This window comes from Rutilus rutilus, assembly GCF_951802725.1.
Source record: "Rutilus rutilus genome assembly, chromosome: 19".
NCBI lineage: Eukaryota > Metazoa > Chordata > Actinopteri > Cypriniformes > Leuciscidae > Rutilus > Rutilus rutilus.
The window spans coordinates 26860478-26880570 of record NC_140232.1 but is presented as its reverse complement, the minus strand read 5'-3'; the positions used below and the strand labels follow the sequence as shown (position 1 = coordinate 26880570).

The 20093-nt window shown below is 39.2% G+C and overlaps 1 protein-coding gene across 7 annotated transcripts in view; it reads left to right on the top strand.

Moving 5' to 3' along the window:
- Window positions 1–19748, top strand: part of elavl4 (ELAV like neuron-specific RNA binding protein 4) — a 76538-nt gene extending 56790 nt beyond the window's left edge. For 4 of the 7 annotated variants that reach the window (XM_084389913.1, XM_084389916.1, XM_084389918.1 and 1 more), the window contains 4 exons: window positions 5520–5673; window positions 12179–12404; window positions 15853–15891; window positions 18299–19748. In XM_084389913.1, the coding sequence (XP_084246039.1) occupies window positions 5520–5673; window positions 12179–12404; window positions 15853–15891; window positions 18299–18626 (747 nt within the window). In that variant the 3' untranslated portion in view covers window positions 18627–19748. The remainder of the gene's footprint in view (window positions 1–5519; window positions 5674–12178; window positions 12405–15852; window positions 15892–18298) is intronic. The other 3 variants (XM_084389914.1, XM_084389919.1, XM_084389917.1) reach the window with 1 other exon arrangement.
- The last annotated feature ends 345 nt before the right edge of the window (window positions 19749–20093 follow it).

Below are 20093 nucleotides of genomic sequence, written 5' to 3'. Positions count from 1 at the left end.
TATGGTCCCCCAGTGGCTAGACGTTTTGATGGGTGTAAACCAAGCCCTGGGTATTTTTGAGAAAATGAAAGCTCAGACGGGCGAATCTAGAAATCTTCCCCTTATGTCGTCATAAGGGGAAAGGTTACCTCCCCTTTCTCTTCTTTGCCCGCAAAAAGAATTTGACCCGCCCATGAGAAAATGAGCTGCGCGAGCGCGATATTGTTTTTTCCTCGAGAGACATCATGGCTTGCAAACGAGCGAAGCATGGCAGTTGCTCAGTGTTTGGATGTACAAATGAACACAAAAGTATTTTTTTTAGTTCCTTCATCCGAGCCTCTGAAGAACCAGTGGGTTATGTGAATTTCTGATGTGTAATTGTTCAAGTTCAGAGAGATAATCTTTCTCTCAAAGTCATTCAATACTGTTTATGCATCAGTAAATCAAGCCAGTGACTAAACGATCAACTTCACGTCGTTTCTCTTAGTAGGATGAAAATAATCTTACTTAAACTGTGATTAATACATATACAGAAAGCGATCAAAGAACAATCCCTTTCCAATCGCCCCAGCTGTGAATCACGCGAGTTTATCTGGACACTTGCCAAAACTCGTTATAAAATCAATAACGCTGTTACACTGCACAACGAAGCTCTTACTGTACTTACCTCATGTTTGCATTGGTGAAATCATTAGTGAGAGTGCAGAAACTGCGTTGCAATGATTAGATCTTCATTCACGCGATCAACAGGCTGTCATCTGCTCAATGCTCATCATCACTGCAACCTTTTATGTGATGGGAATAGATCTAAATACATAAAAAAACTTCTCACGATTCGTTAATCCCGATAGCTGTAATAGTAAAAACGTATAATAGCTGTAATAGTAAAAGTTTTCGAGAGAGTTCCACATGTAATGCTAGATATTTCATATGCAAGCTTGTCAGCCAATCACAGCAGTGGGCGTTTACACTGAAGTCTCACAGCAGACACGCCTCTTCAAACAGAGCGTTCAAATCAGAGGCTAAAATCAGGCTAGGAAATATGCCTTTTATTTCAAAATTATAACAACTTTTGATCTAAAAAACATACTAACATTATAAGGGAACCCCAAGAAAATTTCTAAAATAATAAAATAATCCATGCAATGGGACCTTTAACACCGCACATTCTCTGATTTCTCCACCTACTTATTACTGTCAATGTTCGTCTCTGAATAAGCACATTCTGACTATTATTTAATATGTCAATGGATAGATCTGCCTTTTTTACCTCTATAAAACAGAAACTATTGCAAATTATCAGAAATGATGTGCTTTTAACGCAAGACATACATATTTTTATATCAGCTGACTATGTTCGGTTGAGTGGGCTAAAAGTCTTTGCGCCCTGAGTAATGCTACAGAAATAGAAACCAAGCAACCGTCAAAATATGCTGTTGTTTCTTGTGGTCACAGCTGGAGAAAACAAGACAAAACTGTGATTTACATCACAGAGCTTTGATTGCTTATCACTTCATCACTCCAATCTGTGCTCTTTGTTAATCATCTGGATCTTTTTATCTCCATATTTACCATCTCTTCATCCAGCCGTCCATCTCAGCGTGGGTCAGAGAAGCCGATGTCTTTATCTCTTCCTTGTGATCTCTCTTTTACACCTCTCATGCTCTCGGCACTCCCCGCTTGGTCTCCTTTCTCTCTGCACTCCATGAAACCTTTTATTCAGACCAGCACCAGCCCTCTCAAAATGATGCTCTCCTGCTGTAATACAACAAGAGAGATAGGTGAAATCCTCTATCTCATAACTTCTAATAAGAGTGTTCCAAGGTCATCCTCATAAAGCCTCCATCGAGCCGGGATGAAGACAGACCATCTAATAGCAAAAGACAGCTGTGTCTAAGAGTGGATGAGCGAGAAAAAGGGGAAAAAAGAAGGAGAGGGTAATTATCCGAAGTGCAGTTCTTTGCTCTTTTCAGTGGAGCAAAAAAAAAAAACGCAGTTTATGAGGGCCCTCCTGCTGAAATAAGCTGATGATGTATATGTTTACAAGAGGCTTTTTAGACGAGAAAAAGGAAGTGAGAAAAGATGTCTGTGGTGGTTTACGATGAGTTTATATTCTTTGGCAAGATGCCAGTGTCAGGTTCAGGGACATGCTGTCGCTCGAGCACATCAGCTAATGCAGGAAGTCCATGAAAACAGATCAACAGAGCTGCATTTCACCGGCTAAAAAATAAAAAAGGAATGAGAGTTTCAATCCAGTCACAACTTCCACACCCTCATCATTTTGTTGCACACACACACACACTTCTCCATGACACTTCTCCGTTTCTCAGCAAAACTCCGGCTTTGCCTTCCTGTCGAGGTGTGATGGGAGAAATCCCACTGAGGGAGAGAAGAGCATAGCCTTGTGCTGTGAGATACGTGTATACACACACACACACACACACACACACACTCCTCACAGCAGACAGGGTGTTGATAGATCTGACATCTGGAGCTGCTTGACAGGGCAAGAAAAAAACAAAAAGAAAAGAGGTGAGGAAAAGAAAAGAAGGGAAGAGAGGAGAGGAGAGGGAAGAGCCTGCCAGGGTTCCATGGCTTTTGCCTTCTCCATTTAAGTGGATTTGAGGAGATTACAGCGGAGTGTTTAGCATGTTTAGCTCAGCATTTGTAGCAGTGTAACAGCCTGTGATGGCTCTGCTGCCCAAATGTCAGAACTAATGAAAATATGAGATGGAAAGGCTGCTTCAACCATTAATGGGAACAGATTAAATTGACGTGAGCATTAAAAGGGCAGGGAGATAGAAACATCTCCCTATCTTGGATTAAAACTGAACTGTAGCGGGAAAGAGTGAAAACAGACAAGAAATCATGGAGTCAACAAGAAAATTCAGTCTGTTAATAGATTTGTTCATCTAAACTGTGTCATTCAGTGTCATCATTTTCTCACCCGCATGTCGATTCAACCCTTATGACTTTCTTCTGTGGAACACAAAAGGGGACATTTTGAAGAAAGTACTAGTCGTTCCAATACAGGTTAAATGAAGCTTTAAAAAAGTATCATAAAATAATCCATATGACTTGAAGTATTTAGACATGCGATCAGCTAAGGACAAAAGGGTAGTTATTACATAAAAACAGTAGTTATTATTCAAAATAATATTTGTATTTTATTATTATTTATATTATAAAAATTCAATCAATAAAGAAATGTATTACTATTGCAACAATACTGTTGTACTTCAATATATATATATATATATATATATATATATATATATATATATATATATATATATATATATATATATATATATATATATATATATTCAAATAAAAATGATAAAATACTAGTAAAATAAAAATAATATTTATGGCTTTATGGATTTCGTTGCTTTCAAACGTTAATTTATAAGGGTTATATTGTGGAGGGAAACTGCTGCAGGACCTTAAAGCATCTCTTTTGTTATTTTTTTATTATTATAAATGATTCTCATTTCAAATTTAGGAAGATATCCATGCATGAAATACATCCATTTGAAAACTAAGCAATTTAGCAACAGAATAAATCAAATGATATTCAAAGTCTTCTAAAGACATATGACAGCTTTGTGTCATGAACAAACTGAAATTTAAGTAATTATGTGCTGAAAATCTTGAGGTACACTTATAAGAGTAGAAATGGTTGAATCATGAACGAATCATTCTTTTGAGTTGGATTTTTTCATTGAATCACTTCAATAATAATAAATTATATTTGTATGAAAGCAGTTATATGGACTATGATATTCTGTGAGTAAATAATTTTGATGAGAACTATCCTTTTAGAAATAATTATCATTCAAGATAATCCAGGATGAGCCACAGCACTGAAGTTTCCCACAAAGATTGCTTAAAAAAAATCTAACTATCCCTGTACATTTGTGCAAAGTTCAGTGACGTTATGGTATATTAAATTTGCCTACGCCTTGATTTGATTGAGAGAGTGCAATGGGTGAAAACTGTATTATGTGAGTCAGAAAAAAGAGAGACTGGGATGTGAAGTTGAAAACAAGCACTGTGTGTTTTAGAGTGTGACAGACTCTGTCCAAGGTGCTGCCGAGTTTGACAAGTCGAGAGAGGTGAGAATGTGCCATGTGAGTGTGTGAGCGATAGATGGAGAGAGTATGGAGGAAAGAGCGCTGTCCAAGGTGCTAGTAAGCGCAGCGCGCTGATATTAGAGCGTGTGAGGAATGCGAGGGTGAGAGAGAGCTATAGATGGATTGGCTCTCACTCTAGGCACAAACAGAAGGTTCCAAAGTGTTATTCAGCACAGATGACAGCCAGCCTTCTCTCTCTCTTTCTCTCTCACACACACAAGCTCTTCCATCATGTGTGTTTTCTGAAAACAAATTAGCTTTTATCATTTACTGCTGTGTGCTCTAAGTGAGGTTTATGAACCTTATTCTAAAACAATCTATACAACTGTAGAAAAGAAACTGAAACTGTCCAATTATGTGTTATTAAATCCATGCTTGAATATTTTTGATTTACTGTTGGTAACTTGTTATTACAGCTTATTTGAAAGGTTAAGAGCTATCCTCAGAAATATAACATGGTCACACATGTGGTTATGACACCATTGTGTTTATTTGGTAACACTTTACAATAAGGTTCTATACATTAACATTAGGTAATGCTTTTTTTTTTTTTTGATACCAACTGCATATATTAATGCAAGTTTTTCTATATATATTTTTAATTTCAAGTTGTATAAACATGAATTTTATATATATATATATATATATATATATATACAGAGAGAGAGAGAGAGAGAGAGAGAGAGAGAGAGAGAGAGAGAGATATTTAGACCTATATTTATATTTTTTCCCATTAACCTCCTTTAATAAAGGCTGTAAAAAATGCTATATTTCTTTTAGTTCTTATTTATGACTGATTTTTGGACAGCAAACTCCATCAAAACTTCTTTCAAAATAGACCACAATTATACCTGTAGTTTAAAGGGTTCATGGACTTTGGGTGTATTTCTTTGGTACATTGTTTCTCTTCAGAAATGGGGTTAGAGGTGGTTCACATTAATATTGAATTTTCATTTTCATTCCTCCTTTGAGACATTTGCAAAGCTCTTTGGGTGTCTTGTGTATATCCCTTATCTGTGAATTAGTATGGATCATAGAGAATCCCTTGCAGCAAGTTGTTCTTGTTCAAAATATTATAAGTCGAAAGGATTCTCCTTTGTTCTTAAGTGGAGGATTTTGGGGCATTATCTTTCTGAAGTCTCTAGCTGCTCCAGGTCAATGGGAGAATACAGACCACCAACACAGTGTGATACAGAACAGGTGCACAGAAGACCTCTGGCATCTGAATGCTGCATATTGCCAATGCAAGATGTTGGCTATAAATTGCTTAAACAGATATCCTCCAAAAATAATAGTGAAATGAAATGTTCAACAAGCACATATGGAAGTGGAGTTCGAATGACCACATAAACCAATATAGTTCCATAACTGCAATTAATTCTCAAAGTATTTGTTGTCTTACAGGTGTCGTATGCACGGCCCAGCTCAGCTTCTATCCGTGACGCCAATCTGTACGTGAGTGGGCTGCCCAAAACCATGACCCAGAAGGAGCTGGAACAGCTTTTCTCTCAGTACGGACGGATAATCACCTCCCGCATTCTCGTCGACCAGGTCACAGGTATCAGTGGGGCCGCTTTTCTCTCACCCTGTAGCATACTAACAAACAAACAAACAAAAACTCTTAAATGAAACAATCTCACAATCTACTATAAGATTTTATTTTTGAAGGCTCTTGAATACATTCAGTACAAATAAAGCCAAAATATAAGGAATTCTGCATTACTTTGAGTAATTTGTTGGCTCTATATTATATAAGGCCATGCTAGAGTAAACCAGACTAAGGTGCCATTATCTAGTCTGAATTCACAAATAAAAATAGACTAGTGCAATTTTAGCATTAACATGACATTTAAAAATCAGACTTTTTGCTTTAGTCCGACTGAAATAGACCTTCTAAAGTGCATGTAAATGCACTTAACATGTACTTACTGAAACTACACAAAAAAACTAAATTTTGTAGCCATCTTCTGTGTGTACATTTATGTGCAGGTTGGTTGGTTGTTTGCATTTGATCATGACCAAGCATCCTAATCTTAAGAATGATCGAATGACATGGAATGACTGATGAGTGTATTTTAAAGCATCCAGCCATCTCCTTGGCCTATCCTTCCTCCAGCATCATGAATAAATCAACTTGGATATAAATGGTCATGGAGCTGAATTTCTTACACATTCAATATTTTTCCAACTGCATAATTCATATCGGCACTTTCCATGCAAACAATATTGCATAAGGCACAGGAAAATGTACTCCACGTTCTAGTGGTGCAGAACCCTTTCGGAAGAACTGCTGAGGAACGCTGCATGGCCACATGCGCGCACACACACACACACAGGCCTTCCTCCCTTGACACAGATCCTTCCTCTGGTCCTACGAAGGCTCCCCGGGAGAAAAGGGTCCGCATGAGGGAGCTTAATGATTAATTAAACTGGAGTTGCTAGTGATTAAGTGATTTGAAGCTACTGATCGGAGGGCTGCAAAAAAGAGACATTAGCAAATATTACAATCCTTCTGAAAAGCCTTGAAAGCCAAACAGGGATTCTGCATTTGTCAATAACAAGTATTGAAGTCAAAAAGGGATTGTTACTCAAAAGCAGTTAATAGTTTCATTAAATCTCACATGAATGCTGACAATTCAGATTAACTCACCGGTTACATGGGCCACAGTTTTTTCTGACAGAATCTAAAAGTACAATCATTGAAACATCAATGCAAGCCATTTGTGGTACATACAACAACATTAAAAAGTAAAAGTATAAAAAAAATATAAAAAAGTAATTGTGTGCACATCCCACCTTCTGGCAGGTGCAGGACAAAAGGAACTTACTAAAGTGAAAAAGTGTAATGTCCGCAACACTGCTTTAAACTCCCATATTTAATATAAGGCAACGTTTCGACCCTGCTGGGTCTTCTTCAGGCAAATGCCCACAAGTGCGGGCAAATGCGGACATTACATTTTTTTACATACAACAACAGCAACACAGCCCCACATTAGCATCACCACACAGAATTGCAAAATAGTGATTTCATACTAGTGAAATATTAAAAAATTGTTCCCTAAACACGTTTCTTGTCAAACCACGCATTTACAGCATGGCGAATGAATGAATCTTATGAGACAATTATTTTAAATGCATCTAAAATGAATCACAGCGTAGTCAAAAACTACTCTAAAACTAAATTAAGTCATGCCAGTTATTGAATTAATGACTCAATTATGACTGAAACGTCTTGACTTGAAATAAACCAAGAATTGTTACTGTTGTGCCTACTTACGCTTTGGGATATATACATGTATATTATATACATGTGTAATATATAATAAATATACATACATAAAAGCTAGCATAATGTCAATAAAGATTGTTCATGCACACACACATTTTCAAAAATCAAATCAACATCTGCCACATGCTTTTTAAGGCAAATCTAATTCTGTCATATTCCTCTCAGTATCAAGAAAAATACAATATCGTGAATTAACACAGAAAGTCATTAATAAAAACAAACACATATGGCATGGTAAACTAACAGTGGCTTTGCCTTTCTGAAATAATACTACATCATACATCCTTGTCAAATGTTTCTTGGTAACAATTAGGAAAGTATTTTCTCTGCTCACCCTCACAGAGAGGATAATGTATTGCTGTGGAAGTCCTCTTCCCACATGTCTTGTTTATATAACTTGTTCCCTAGGGTGTGTCTGTTTGTGTTCAGTTTATTGGTAAAACGTGACTAAATTACAGGGATTTGAAAAAGCTTCAGAGCATTTGACTGAATCCATGCCATGAGTACTTACACATAGCATGTAACCTAAGTGAAGTATGATAGGTTTGGATTTTTGATCAATAGTCAAATATTCAGAGGGGCTCCGCAGAGCCTTGCAGTCAATACATGTCCCATCAATGAGAGCAAATACAATTGATCCAAAACGGCGGCTCCTACAAGCTGCGCCTCTTAAGTGAAAAGCGACTGCCTTGACTGAGCTACTTGTGGAAATCCCTCTTTTAAAATGCTACGCTTTCTCCTCTTCTGTCTCCTTTTCTTTTCACGCTCATTGATATTTTGCCATGACTTGAATTCCATTAGCTATAGCATGATGTAAGGAACGGTTAGAAGCACTACGTCCATGTGCATTTGAGCCAATGTTGCACGTCACGACGAATTTCCAAATCAAGGCCTGTAGAACACAAAGGATCTCTGATCTATACAATGAATTGAGATGCTCCACCAGACATCGCAAAGCATGCCATGACACCGCTGCCTTGGCCTCTAAACACACAAGGACAAACAGATGGATTTATAGCCGTGAGCCGGCAGAAACAGGCAAAGTGCTGAGAGAGTCTTCAAAGACTTCCTTTACTGAGCCTTTTCAAACACCATCTGTAGCGGCAGCATCTAAAAGTTACATAAAACGAGGATGCTGCTCTCCTTTCTCTGATTAGGCAGAGGCTACGGCGAAGAGGTGTACACTTTTTTTCCTCATAATATATTTAGCGCACTAGATTAATAAATGTTCCATACAGTTGGCACAACCACTTAAAAGTGAAAGATTGAGAGACAACGGAGAGGTGCTTATGTTCAGACAGAGGAGAGAAGGCTTTCATTAACAGCCAAGCTTTTCTGAGCTTTCTCTTTTTCCCCAGAGGACTCTCTCTCTCTCTCTCTCTCTCTCTCCTGTACGCAGTAAGTGTCGAGGACCAGAACAGTGGGCGTGCAGTGGAAAGCGCTTTGTCAGGCCGGCTATAGCGGTCTCCTGCCACTGTTTCTTGTGCGCTCGCTCTGTGTGTCACGGTTATTATTAAACTCAGCATTCTCCGGCTTCATGTGTGCTGAGCTGAGATAAGTACAGGTAGAAAGTTACGTAAGGTAGGACTGATTACTGGGTAGAATAGTGCTGTTAACCGGCACATTGTAGCTGTAACTCTGTTCGGTTCATGATAAGCGCTAAAAAGGAGCTAGCAGTGCCAGTGTCTCCGGTTTTAGCCCGGCCGCTCGCTTTGTTTAGGCAGCCTGTTATAGAAACGGCTGCAGGCTCATTATGGTAATGTCAGAGAAGCGAGAGAAAAAGAAAAAATTCAAGCACAGTCAACATTAAGGCTCCCATTTGCATTTTTTAACTGTTAAATTGCTATTTTATTTTCTGGAACCGCAATTTTAGCGATTCTGCAGGCGTCTGATAGATCGTCAGCTGTTTGCAGCCTGAATGACATTGGTCAGCACTATTTCTACCCGAGGAAACTGAGATCCCATCACGATTTCATTATAGTTGTGTTAGAGCACAGTGCTGAAACCCTCTGGATTGAATCATACTACAGATTACCTGCCCTACGGCCCTTCACTGTTTTTTAAGGTATGATACAAAACAGACTTACAGAGGACAAAGGGACAACATTACATTTACAACATTCATTTGCTGTTTAATAGCCATCATTCATAATGTTAATGTCAAAATTCTGAATTTAAGAATTGGCTCCCTTTCAATTAATGAGTTGGAATTTAAATTGAATGTGCCACATTAGACAGAAATTTGAATTGGAATAACAAGAAGAATTGCATGAATTGCAACTGAAATAAATTCAAAATGTGTAATGTATTCTGCGAAAAGAAGTATTCGTGGTGGATGAATAGGGTGCTTGCCCATTAAAGTTAATTTATTAAATATAATGAATTAATATAATGAGATTAATTACAATTTCTATAAGAAAATCTATTGTAGGCATGATTTAATGATAAACATTCCAACATGCTACTTTGTTGTTGCATAACCTCATTACATTGTGTGTGATTGGTGTCCAGCATGGAAATGAAAATAGTTACTTTACATTTTTTATTCAATTTTGTATAGAAATTATATTTTCTGTAATTACTTCTGGATCATTCATCGCAATGCAATGGAAGTCAAGACACCATTGTATTGTGGGATACAGTACTCCATGCACGGTACTGCATATTTTGATCAATCATTAGGGTATTCCTAGCATACAGAAAATTGGCATACTGTGCATAGTATATACTCCAGAAATAAAGTAGTATGCTTCAATGATTCTCCAAATATAGCCATATAATAGGTCTGGAAGGGCTTGACCTTTTACCTCTGGTTTTGTGTATGGCAATGACAGGCAGTGATTCGTGTATGACGATTTCACCAAGTCACCATAACATCACTTCTAATGAGCTAAAAACAAATTCAAGAGAGCTTTAAAGCAAGTATTTAGTGACCACAATACTTATTTCTAGGAAGAAAAGTAGGCATATCCTGAAACAAAAAAAAAATCACTGTCGTTTTTATTTATTCCACAAACTGTCAAACCGCTTGCTACCGTTGTGAGATATCTGCTGCCTTCAAAAGCATTTAAGGCAATATAGTATAGGATGTCTTGATGCCTCCCTCTCCCCACTTTCGGTCTCAGACGATGTTTGTGTACAATCTAAACAAGCAAAAGCACGGAGAGCATATAGTTTATGTCAGATCATCCATCAGTTCATTCCTGCACAATTAAACTGACAGACAGAAACAAAAAGTCGTCTAGTTTTGGATAAAAATGTTATGAAACGGAATGTGTAATCTCTTGTATTTTTAGATACTTGAGCTGTTGCATGTCAAATATCTTCTAGACAGAGAGAGGAACAGAGAGAGGAGGTGTCATTCCCAGTTTCCTCTGTCTGCTCCACTTTCGAAGGATTCTGCTTTGACCTCAACATCACTCCACGGTGAGCACGAAGCTAACCGTGCAACCTAAACTCTCTGGAATAATGCATGCTTTTCCTTCCTCGAGCCTTTACTTCTGACGGTCTAATTAAAGAGAGTACGTTTTTGGAAGGGAGAGGGGAAAGTGAAAAGCTGTCAGGAATGACTCATGCTGCGAGGGAAAGAGAGTAATGCAGCCGCAGTCTGAATGAAAGCTCACTGCATTGAAAAGATTGTGTGCAAATATTTGTTTGCAGAATGGAACGTATCAAAAGACACTGATTTGAATAGACAATCAGGCAGCCCAACAGAAAACATCAATACTAGCGGATGACAGCTGAGAGAGTGAGAGGAGAACGAACTGACAATATAGAAAGCAGAGCGCAGACACACACAAATACGCGTTCGTTGTATTATGCAAATTGCCCTCTTGGCAAGTCGTCTCCACACGCACCTCCCCAGAGCAGAAGGATCGTCTCATTAAAAACCAACCCAACAAAAGACCTCCCAGTAAGCCAGGCTCTTTTAAATGTTACTTTCAGGTAGCGGTCAAAACCATCGCCTTGGAAACCATGGAAATGTCGCAGACAAGCTGCATACCATGAGGCGGCGTGTGGCCGTCAGCTGGCGCAAACCACACAGCGTGAGGCCGTCGCACACACACGCTCAATTTCCACACCAGCGGGCGACAGCCTCTCCACACAATATCGTCATCCTCTCATGAAGAAAAGAAAACAAATTACACGTCTGCCTGACAGCACTGGAATGCTGGCCGGGCCAATAGAATCTCCCTGTTCCATCTCGCCTCATTTGCATAATGTGACACCAGCAATAGGATCCGTCACACAGGCTGCATATCTCTGAAAATGATTCGCCGTTGACAAATGACAATATCTAAATATAGAAATGAATCATTCTGAACTAAGGTGTGCGAGTCAGGAAGTGTGTGCATTTGTGTATGTCACATTTCCGGGGTTCTCAGAAGCGGAAGTCGTCATAGTTGGATAAACTTCTATTGTGATTAGCGGAACTATAAAGAACAATTACATTTTTCCATTCCTATTTGTTCCAGTAGCAAAAGAAAACATCAATGATGAACTTTTTAGAACTTTCCAAAAGAGGAAAGAGATTGATTACACTGGTCAGAAGAGAGAGAGGTCAAATTTGCCATCACTCCTTCTGCCATTATATTAGAACCACTGTCACAGCAGCATTAACTCTAGTTTTCTGTAGTTTAGATAATATAGTGGTATAGTGTTATAAATGTGCATCCATTTTTTTTTTTTATGAAAAAATCTCTATGTTACTGTTGCAGGCCGGATAAAGCCAGTAAATGTATGGTGTGTTGTTTCTGGTGTGCTGGCCCCACAGGTGGCTCGCGGGGTGTGGGCTTTATTCGCTTTGATAAGAGGATAGAAGCGGAGGAAGCCATCAAGGGTCTGAATGGACAGAAGCCTTCAGGTGCCGCCGAGCCCATTACGGTGAAGTTTGCCAACAACCCCAGCCAGAAGACCAGCCAGGCGTTACTGTCGCAGCTGTACCAATCCCCCAACCGGCGCTACCCAGGACCCCTCCACCACCAAGCGCAGAGGTTCAGGTAAATACAGTCAGCCTGCAATAACAAGCTGTATCTTTCGTAACTTTCTTTCAAAATTGGTGGAACAGAAAAGCAAAATAGGTGTCTGGATTATGAAACTGTTACCTGTAAAGCTGAAGTTGAATGTGTCACGTCACCACCGAGGAATAGCTGCTCCAAAAAATCTGCAGAAACAAAATGAAATTCAGAAAAGAAACAGAAGCAAAGGACTGATAAGAGACAGTGGGGTTCTGTCGTTCACAATGTCCCTCTGATTTCTTTTTCTCATCTGCCATCCTCCCCTTCTTTCATTTCACATCTGTTCCTTTCATTTCAGTTCAGCAGGCCAGCAATAACTTCACTCTGGCAGCTAACACCTTTGCAGCTTTGGGCAGCGCTTCTCAACCTTTTTAAAGGCGATGTGAAGTAAATTTTCTCTGCCGTACCTCCTCACTACACATATAGTTAGTCACAGGCAACAATAACAACACCTTTTGATCCAGCCGTTGACTTGCTAGGTCTTTGCTTAAGATCTCCTTTCCTCAGAGGCTAATTCACATTAACTATGAGTCACGTCTTATGAGCTTCGAGCTGGCGAAGCCTGCCAAAACAGATGAGCCCATCTTGCAGTGAAAGTTTACTGCTTAAAAGCAGCGGATATTAACTCACAATCAAGCTGACATTGAATGTAGTATCAATAGTGTTAGCTTTAGCCATTTAGCTAATTGGTGCTTTTAGGACAAAAACTATTTATTTTTTCCAAAAATAGAAGCAGATTGATGCATATCTATAGTATATGGTTACATAAACTAGTTTTTTCAATGCAATCTACAACATGTGTTTTGGAACCACTGTTTATAGGTGCATCACACTAGACTAAACATGTAAACTTAGTTTGAATATGGGCAACAGGATTTGATGTCATGTTTCAGGGCTCCTGTACTAGAAAAAAATAATAGATTATTTAAAGGATTATTATATACACATGTCAGTAGGTTTTTTTTCCCAGCAGGGATGCATTCAATTAATCAAAAGTTACAGTAAAGACATTTATAATGCTACAAAAGATTTCTTGGTTACACTTTATTTTAAGGTGTCCTTGTTACAATGTAATTATACAATTAAGTAGCTTACTGAGTAATTTTAATTAACTACATGTACTTATTATAGGGTAGGGTTAGGAATAGGGTTTGGTTTATGGTTAGTTGCATGTAATTATGTATAGATTACTGTTATTATTACATTAGTATTTTTTATAGTAAGGCAAGGCAAGTTTATTTATATAGCACATTTCATACACTATGCCAATTCAAAGTGCTTTACTGAAAGGAATTAAAATAATCACAAAATAAAAGCAAGGAAAATTAAAACAGTTATAAAAGAAATTAAAAGAGATATATGATACAGTTATAAAATGAATTAAAAGAGTAAAAAGATGATACATAGATAAACTTCTCATCTGGCAAAACACCGGTGTATCATATTTTTACTCTGAGATTTTCCCATGGTGGTTAAAGTGTGTCTTTGGTGTTATTTATAGTAATTGAAAAGGTTTTTTAATTTGAGACGTTTATAGCTTCTTTTGGTCAAACACCTTTTCACTATACAAATTTGCAGGTCAGAGTTCACCAAAAAGTTAAATACCAAACTTTTACGTTCATGCATGTTTACAATCATATGAATGGAAGATGAAGTGTGCAGCTCATGAGAACCATTCAAAACATTTAATAATTCAGTTTTATCTCAAATATAAAATACTCTGTATGAGTTACAGTCTATCTCCTCTAGATGCACGAACTGTCAGTGTGATGTTTGCTATAAAGCAAGAGATCTTTTGTTTAGACAAACAGGACTCATCAAGCAATTAGCACTGCACAGCAATACTGATGACAGAAATCAGAGATTAATTCTTTATACATCACAAGCACTTATTATTGAAGAGATCTGAAAAGGATGAGTCCCATTTGCATGTATTAGTCGGCCTTACAAAGGCTTCATTGTGTTGTGTGTGTGTTTGGAGAGGAAGTGTGAAAAGCTGTAGGACGGACCGAGCCGGGTTGAGACACTCTTGCATATATCTAACACATCGCCTGCTCTTGCACCTCAGAGCCCTGTCTCTCCAATTAACTCATTTACCCACAAAGCAACCTGCCTCCCTAATTGGCTAATTGGCATCTTAATGACTCGATACACTGAATGTCCTCCCTTTAGTTTGGCTGCGTTTTTTCTCCAAGTTCACAGAAGGCAGAGTCGCCAACTGTTGACCCATCACGGAGAAGGAGGGGGAGCATGTGTACGTGTGTGTTTGTCTGAAGAACTTCAGTTTGAAATGTGAGAAAGCAGTAATTAGCCTTGCCAGCCATCTTGCTACAGCTTTAATAGGAAATGAGACAGGGCCGAGCCGAGTGAGGGACGGAGGTCGCAGAGTAGCCAAACAGACAGGAGCCCAAAATGAGAATGACTGACAGGGAAGGAAAACGTAATATACCGGCCCGGTGGGTCACTGGGGCTAATAGAGAGACCGCAAAAGAAAGTGACAGCAAGAGGAAGAAAGGGCACTCCCAGTTAATGCGGCATTACATCCTGCCTCCAACTTCATTGAAATGTCATTTTATATTAAAGTTTTCAGATAGCTGAAAGATGGCCCCAGACCAATTTCATCCATAACACTAGCATATTATCTGCACGTGTTTTGACACTAAGATTCATTTTTAATATATAATTTTATATTATCTGCATAATATCTGTTTGTATGATTGATTTATTTCTCTTTTGAGTTTTGTTTTCAATTTGCTCATATTCCTCTAAATCATTCATTAAATGTCACTATAAAAATACATTACAGCATTGCAATATAGAATCAAAATATAGACATTCTTTTCAATGACAAAAGTCATTAAAAACATATTTAGAAAAGTACAAGTATTATGTTTAATTGTAATATATACTTAAACATAATATATCATTAGAAAAAAATATCATTATAATTCAACCCCCATCCCATATCGTTTTAGTCCTAATGAGGAAAACAGCATAAAAATCATACAAAGTGATGTTTTTTGGAAAATGTATGTCCCTATAAAACATGAAAAGCCAACGTGTGTGAGTGAGAGAGAGAGAGTGCATGCAAGTCAACCTATGACATTTTTGTATACATTATGATGCAGTATACAATACAAATAAATGATGTAGTGACTAATATTTCAGGACTGCAGCACTGTTAAACTAAACAGCACTCCTAAATGGGTGGGCATTCAAGTGGCCTCCTGTTAGCATTAGTGCTGCTGCAAGTCTGCTGCTCTTTGGATGTATGATTGACTCTGTGAGATGCCTGATGGGGCAGCACAGTGTAATGGCCCATCGCTAGATGGGCGTCTTCCTTCAGTGAGGCAGGGATGTAGCATTAGTTCCACTGAGTGAGTCAACCATCTGCCTGGCATTAACCCCAGAACCCTCCTTCTCTTTACAGGCTGGACAATTTGCTTAATATGGCCTATGGCGTTAAGAGGTAATTAAAACTTCACCGAATGCCAGATGTCCATGTTGACAGTATGATTTCTATCCTGTTTTTTCCCTTCTTTTTGAAAATCACATGCATTCAGTTCAGTTCAAGGTTTTTCCTTTCCCTTTAGTTCTTTTGCTTTACCTCCTTTTTATTTTTGATTTCAATCTACCAGTCAGTAGCCCTTAAAAGTAAGTGTAAGTATCTTTTATAATTTGTAGTGTTTGATCATGAATTTTTTATGAGTTCCGTTTTGGTATTTTGTGTTTTATTGTGTGTAGCTCCTGTTTTGAGGCGTGGCTTCCACAGGATTCAGGGGCTGAAGCCGTACCTCCGTCCAGCTCAGGGTTACACACTGCCAACAATTGGACAAAATTATGTATATTCCCAATGCATTAAGTCTAACAGCTATAAGGCATGAGAGATAGAAGGCTCATATATTTTTCGTCTTACTTCTTTGTTTTAATTGTTGGATTGAGCTGGTCCAGAGCGAGACGGAGGGGGTGACAGCTCACCTGGATCCCTGCAGGAAATGTAGTGTTTCACTGCAGGTTTAGGAGCCTCTGATCAGTTGGGTTTGCTCATGTTCTTTTTGCTTTGTGCTGCTGTGGATGTAGTGAAAAGGCTTCTTTTGAACATGTTTTAGTGCTTATGACATTTTGTTGCATATTTTAGTATCTATTGAAACACTTTGATGTCCCTCGAACACCAAAGACTTAAGGCTAAGATGGAGGGAGTGGCATGAAAGGTTGTGCATTGTGCAAGTTTCTTTCTTTCTTTCTTTTAAAGATAGCTCTCTGTAAAGACTAAAGGCTCCGTATTTACTAGATTCCTTCTCTTTCTAGAAAAGTCTGTTGTGTTTCAGCGCTGGCTGATCAGAATGAATCATTCTAACGATTGTTATAAAAAAGAAAACATGCTTTTAAAAAAGAAAATCTGACAAGTAACAGGAAGTGCAAACAATAAAACAGGATATGCAAAAGAGGCAACAGCACCTTTCAAAACAAATGACGAGACGAAAGATTCCTTTTTATTTACACTCGGTGCGATCAGCTGTCAAACAAGCCCGTCTGCCTCGAGAGAGGGAAAATTTAGGGGAGGCGTCGTGCTCACATAGCTTGCTGTAGAAGGTAATTAACGAACAAAGCCCAGTCTGAAGAAGTGAGCATCACTAGGTGAAGGTGGGAAGCTTGGAAGGGTGGGATGGCTCTAGGTCAGTCGCTTGTTGCTATGCAACTCCTCGTCCAACTGTTCGTCTTAGTTCGACCAACAGACAGCTCTCGGCCCTGCCCTAGTAGTCACCAGACACCTTTGTGTCAGCAATACGCTAGTCCAACCCTCACCCGCTTGCCCGCAGATGACTGGCATCCAAATTACCATGAAGCTATATTCGATGAATAATGGCACCGGATTCATTATTTACACAGAAATACCAGCGTAATTGAAGTCATGAGATGGTTGCTTGTCACACGGTGCAAAGTGAGCCGACTTACCATTATACCCTTCATTAACATAATGAGACGCAAGCGACAGGACACAAAAGCGAAAGAGGGAGACAGATGTATTGACTCTGCCAGGACGAACAGGCTAAAACGCAGATGAAACGTCTGAGTAATTCTTGGCAGAACAAGAAGCAGGGAATTGGCCGGCCCTGTAGTCCGTGCAATGCTATCGATCACAGTCACACACTGCGGAGCGGCAGAGGGTGTGGGTGGAATACACTCTGTTCCCCCGTGCTAGCTGGCTGAAAAGCACCGCTTCCATTTTCTGCTCGCTGGCAGCTTCCTATCCCCCTCCCCAAACCTTTCGGATTCGAAGACGACGGCAGCGGCGGCAGCAAAGCGGAAATCTCAATTAAAGCACACCCAATAATGCCTATAGTCATTCCTTGAGAGGTGGCACACAAAATGAACCTTTTATCCAATTTACCTTTTATTTAAAGTGGAAATTTCCTTTAAGCGGAAAGGCAATTAAGTGAAATCAACTGAGCATTCAAATCTCTGTATCATGAGGGAGGAAAAAAAAGGAAGAATGGAAAGATTACAAGGAGAATGAGAGCAGATTTACTCGGTTGCATGTGAAATCTCTGATGAATTTCGAAGGTATTAATGTGCAGAGTTCCTGTAATTTAGTTCCCCAATAGATCCGCGCAGGAAGAGCTCTGCATCCTGGCGCCCGTGCGCGTGACACTTTTGCGTGGCCCCCCGCAGCCGGCACCGGAGCGCAGCCTATTCAGTCTGCATTCAAAAACCTCTCCGGTTGCCTTCCGCCTGAAAAAAAGAGGAGCAGATATTTAGATTGAAAATATGTGGCACTAAAATTGCTAGCGTAACCCTTGAAGAATCAGTTTGAAGTTTGGCTAGTGGCAGCGTGACTTACGCATCTTCCTCACTCTCTCTCTTTTGTCCTGCAGGTTCTCCCCCATCACCATCGATAGCATGACCAGTCTAGTAGGGATGAATATCCCCGGTCACACAGGAACGGGCTGGTGCATCTTCGTCTACAACCTGTCCCCGGACTCGGACGAGAGCGTCCTGTGGCAGCTCTTCGGACCGTTCGGTGCCGTCAACAACGTCAAGGTGATCCGCGACTTCAACACCAACAAGTGCAAGGGGTTCGGTTTCGTCACCATGACAAACTACGACGAAGCGGCCATGGCCATCGCCAGTCTGAATGGGTATCGGTTGGGTGACCGTGTCTTGCAAGTGTCTTTCAAGACCAACAAGACCCACAAGTCCTGAACTCCCCTCTCATCACTTGTGTAGCTCCTTACAGCTCCTCTTATACTAAAAACCCACCTCTGCCCACTCAGCTACTCAAAACAGGAACACACCCAACCAACAAACCCACAAAAAAAGAACTGGATATGGCTTATAATATAACTTTGGACCTATAAGCCAATGTTGCCTAAGTATTACAAAATGACAAATTGAGAATATTCATTATTTGGAGACCCTGGAAGTGGTACAGGGATTCTGTTGTATATCTTTTTGAGTTCTCGTGGTTGTCTTTACTTTTTTCTTTTTTTTTCTCTGTAAACAGTAGCAAAACCAGACCGCCCTTATTTTGAAGAAGAAAATGTCCTTCTTTAGATCGAACTCTCTTGGTGTCGATTCAGGATTTTTTCTTTCTTTTTTAAATCCGGATCCACTGTCGTTAGAAAAACACCTCCCTGGTAAGAGAACGGGAGGGGGCTCTTTTTAAAAAAAGAAGAAGAAAAAAAATCGGTGATCATTCATTCATTTGTTTTGGTGTAAATTGTTAGAGAACCCCAATGAATTGACAGGGATGAGGCCATCCCTTTTCTCTAATGCAGAAGATGTTTCTAGCATAGTTTTGGTTTTGTACTGCAAACAAAACACACGTCTGTCCTCACAGGGGATTCAGGGGGAAGGGGCGAGGGAAGGGATGGGCTAGCGCTCCTGATGACACGTTGCGTCAAAAAAAAAAACTACACACACACTGTTGCCAAAGAGAAAGTCTCTTTGCTTGAAAATGCGTTTAGAAAAAATGAAAAAATAAAGAGAAAGAAGATCTATTTTTATAAATAATGATTAAAATAATTATTGAAGAATTTTTACAAGAATCTGGATTTGAAAAAAGAGAAAAATATTTTGACTGGCTAATTAGGGACGGGGGGAGGGGTCAGGTGCCACCTTGTCTTGTTCGTTCTGCCGTGGTACTTTTTAGGATCCAAGGTTGTTTGTTTTTCGAGGAGAACCGGATTGGCGATGGAAGAATTTTGTAGATGGAAGAATTTATCAAGGGATGCAAATTCAGGCAGGTAATTTTTCATAGCAGTAATTATTCAACAGCGATACCCAATAGGAGAGGGAGAGGGGTCTTCCCAGGCCGACCACATCTTCACAGTCAAGAGCCCAAAGCAAGGCCACCCATCGTCCACTCATTTACTTTAGACCATCCGTCTTTGGGATATAAGTAATAAAGATACACACACACTTCTTTCTCCATTCGGACGACATATACATGGTTATGTTTAATTCGCTATGATTTCGTGATAACGCATTCGAGATGTACTTCCTTTAGCGATCAACAGTAGGTGCTATATTACATGGTTCACATATCTTAAATATCCAACTTTGTTGTTCTTCGTGTTGTTTAGAGAGAAAAAAAAGAAAACTTCGATGTTGGCATTATATTAAGCTGCTGTTTTTCTTCTTTCGTTGGCGTTTATTCTTTCGAAATCG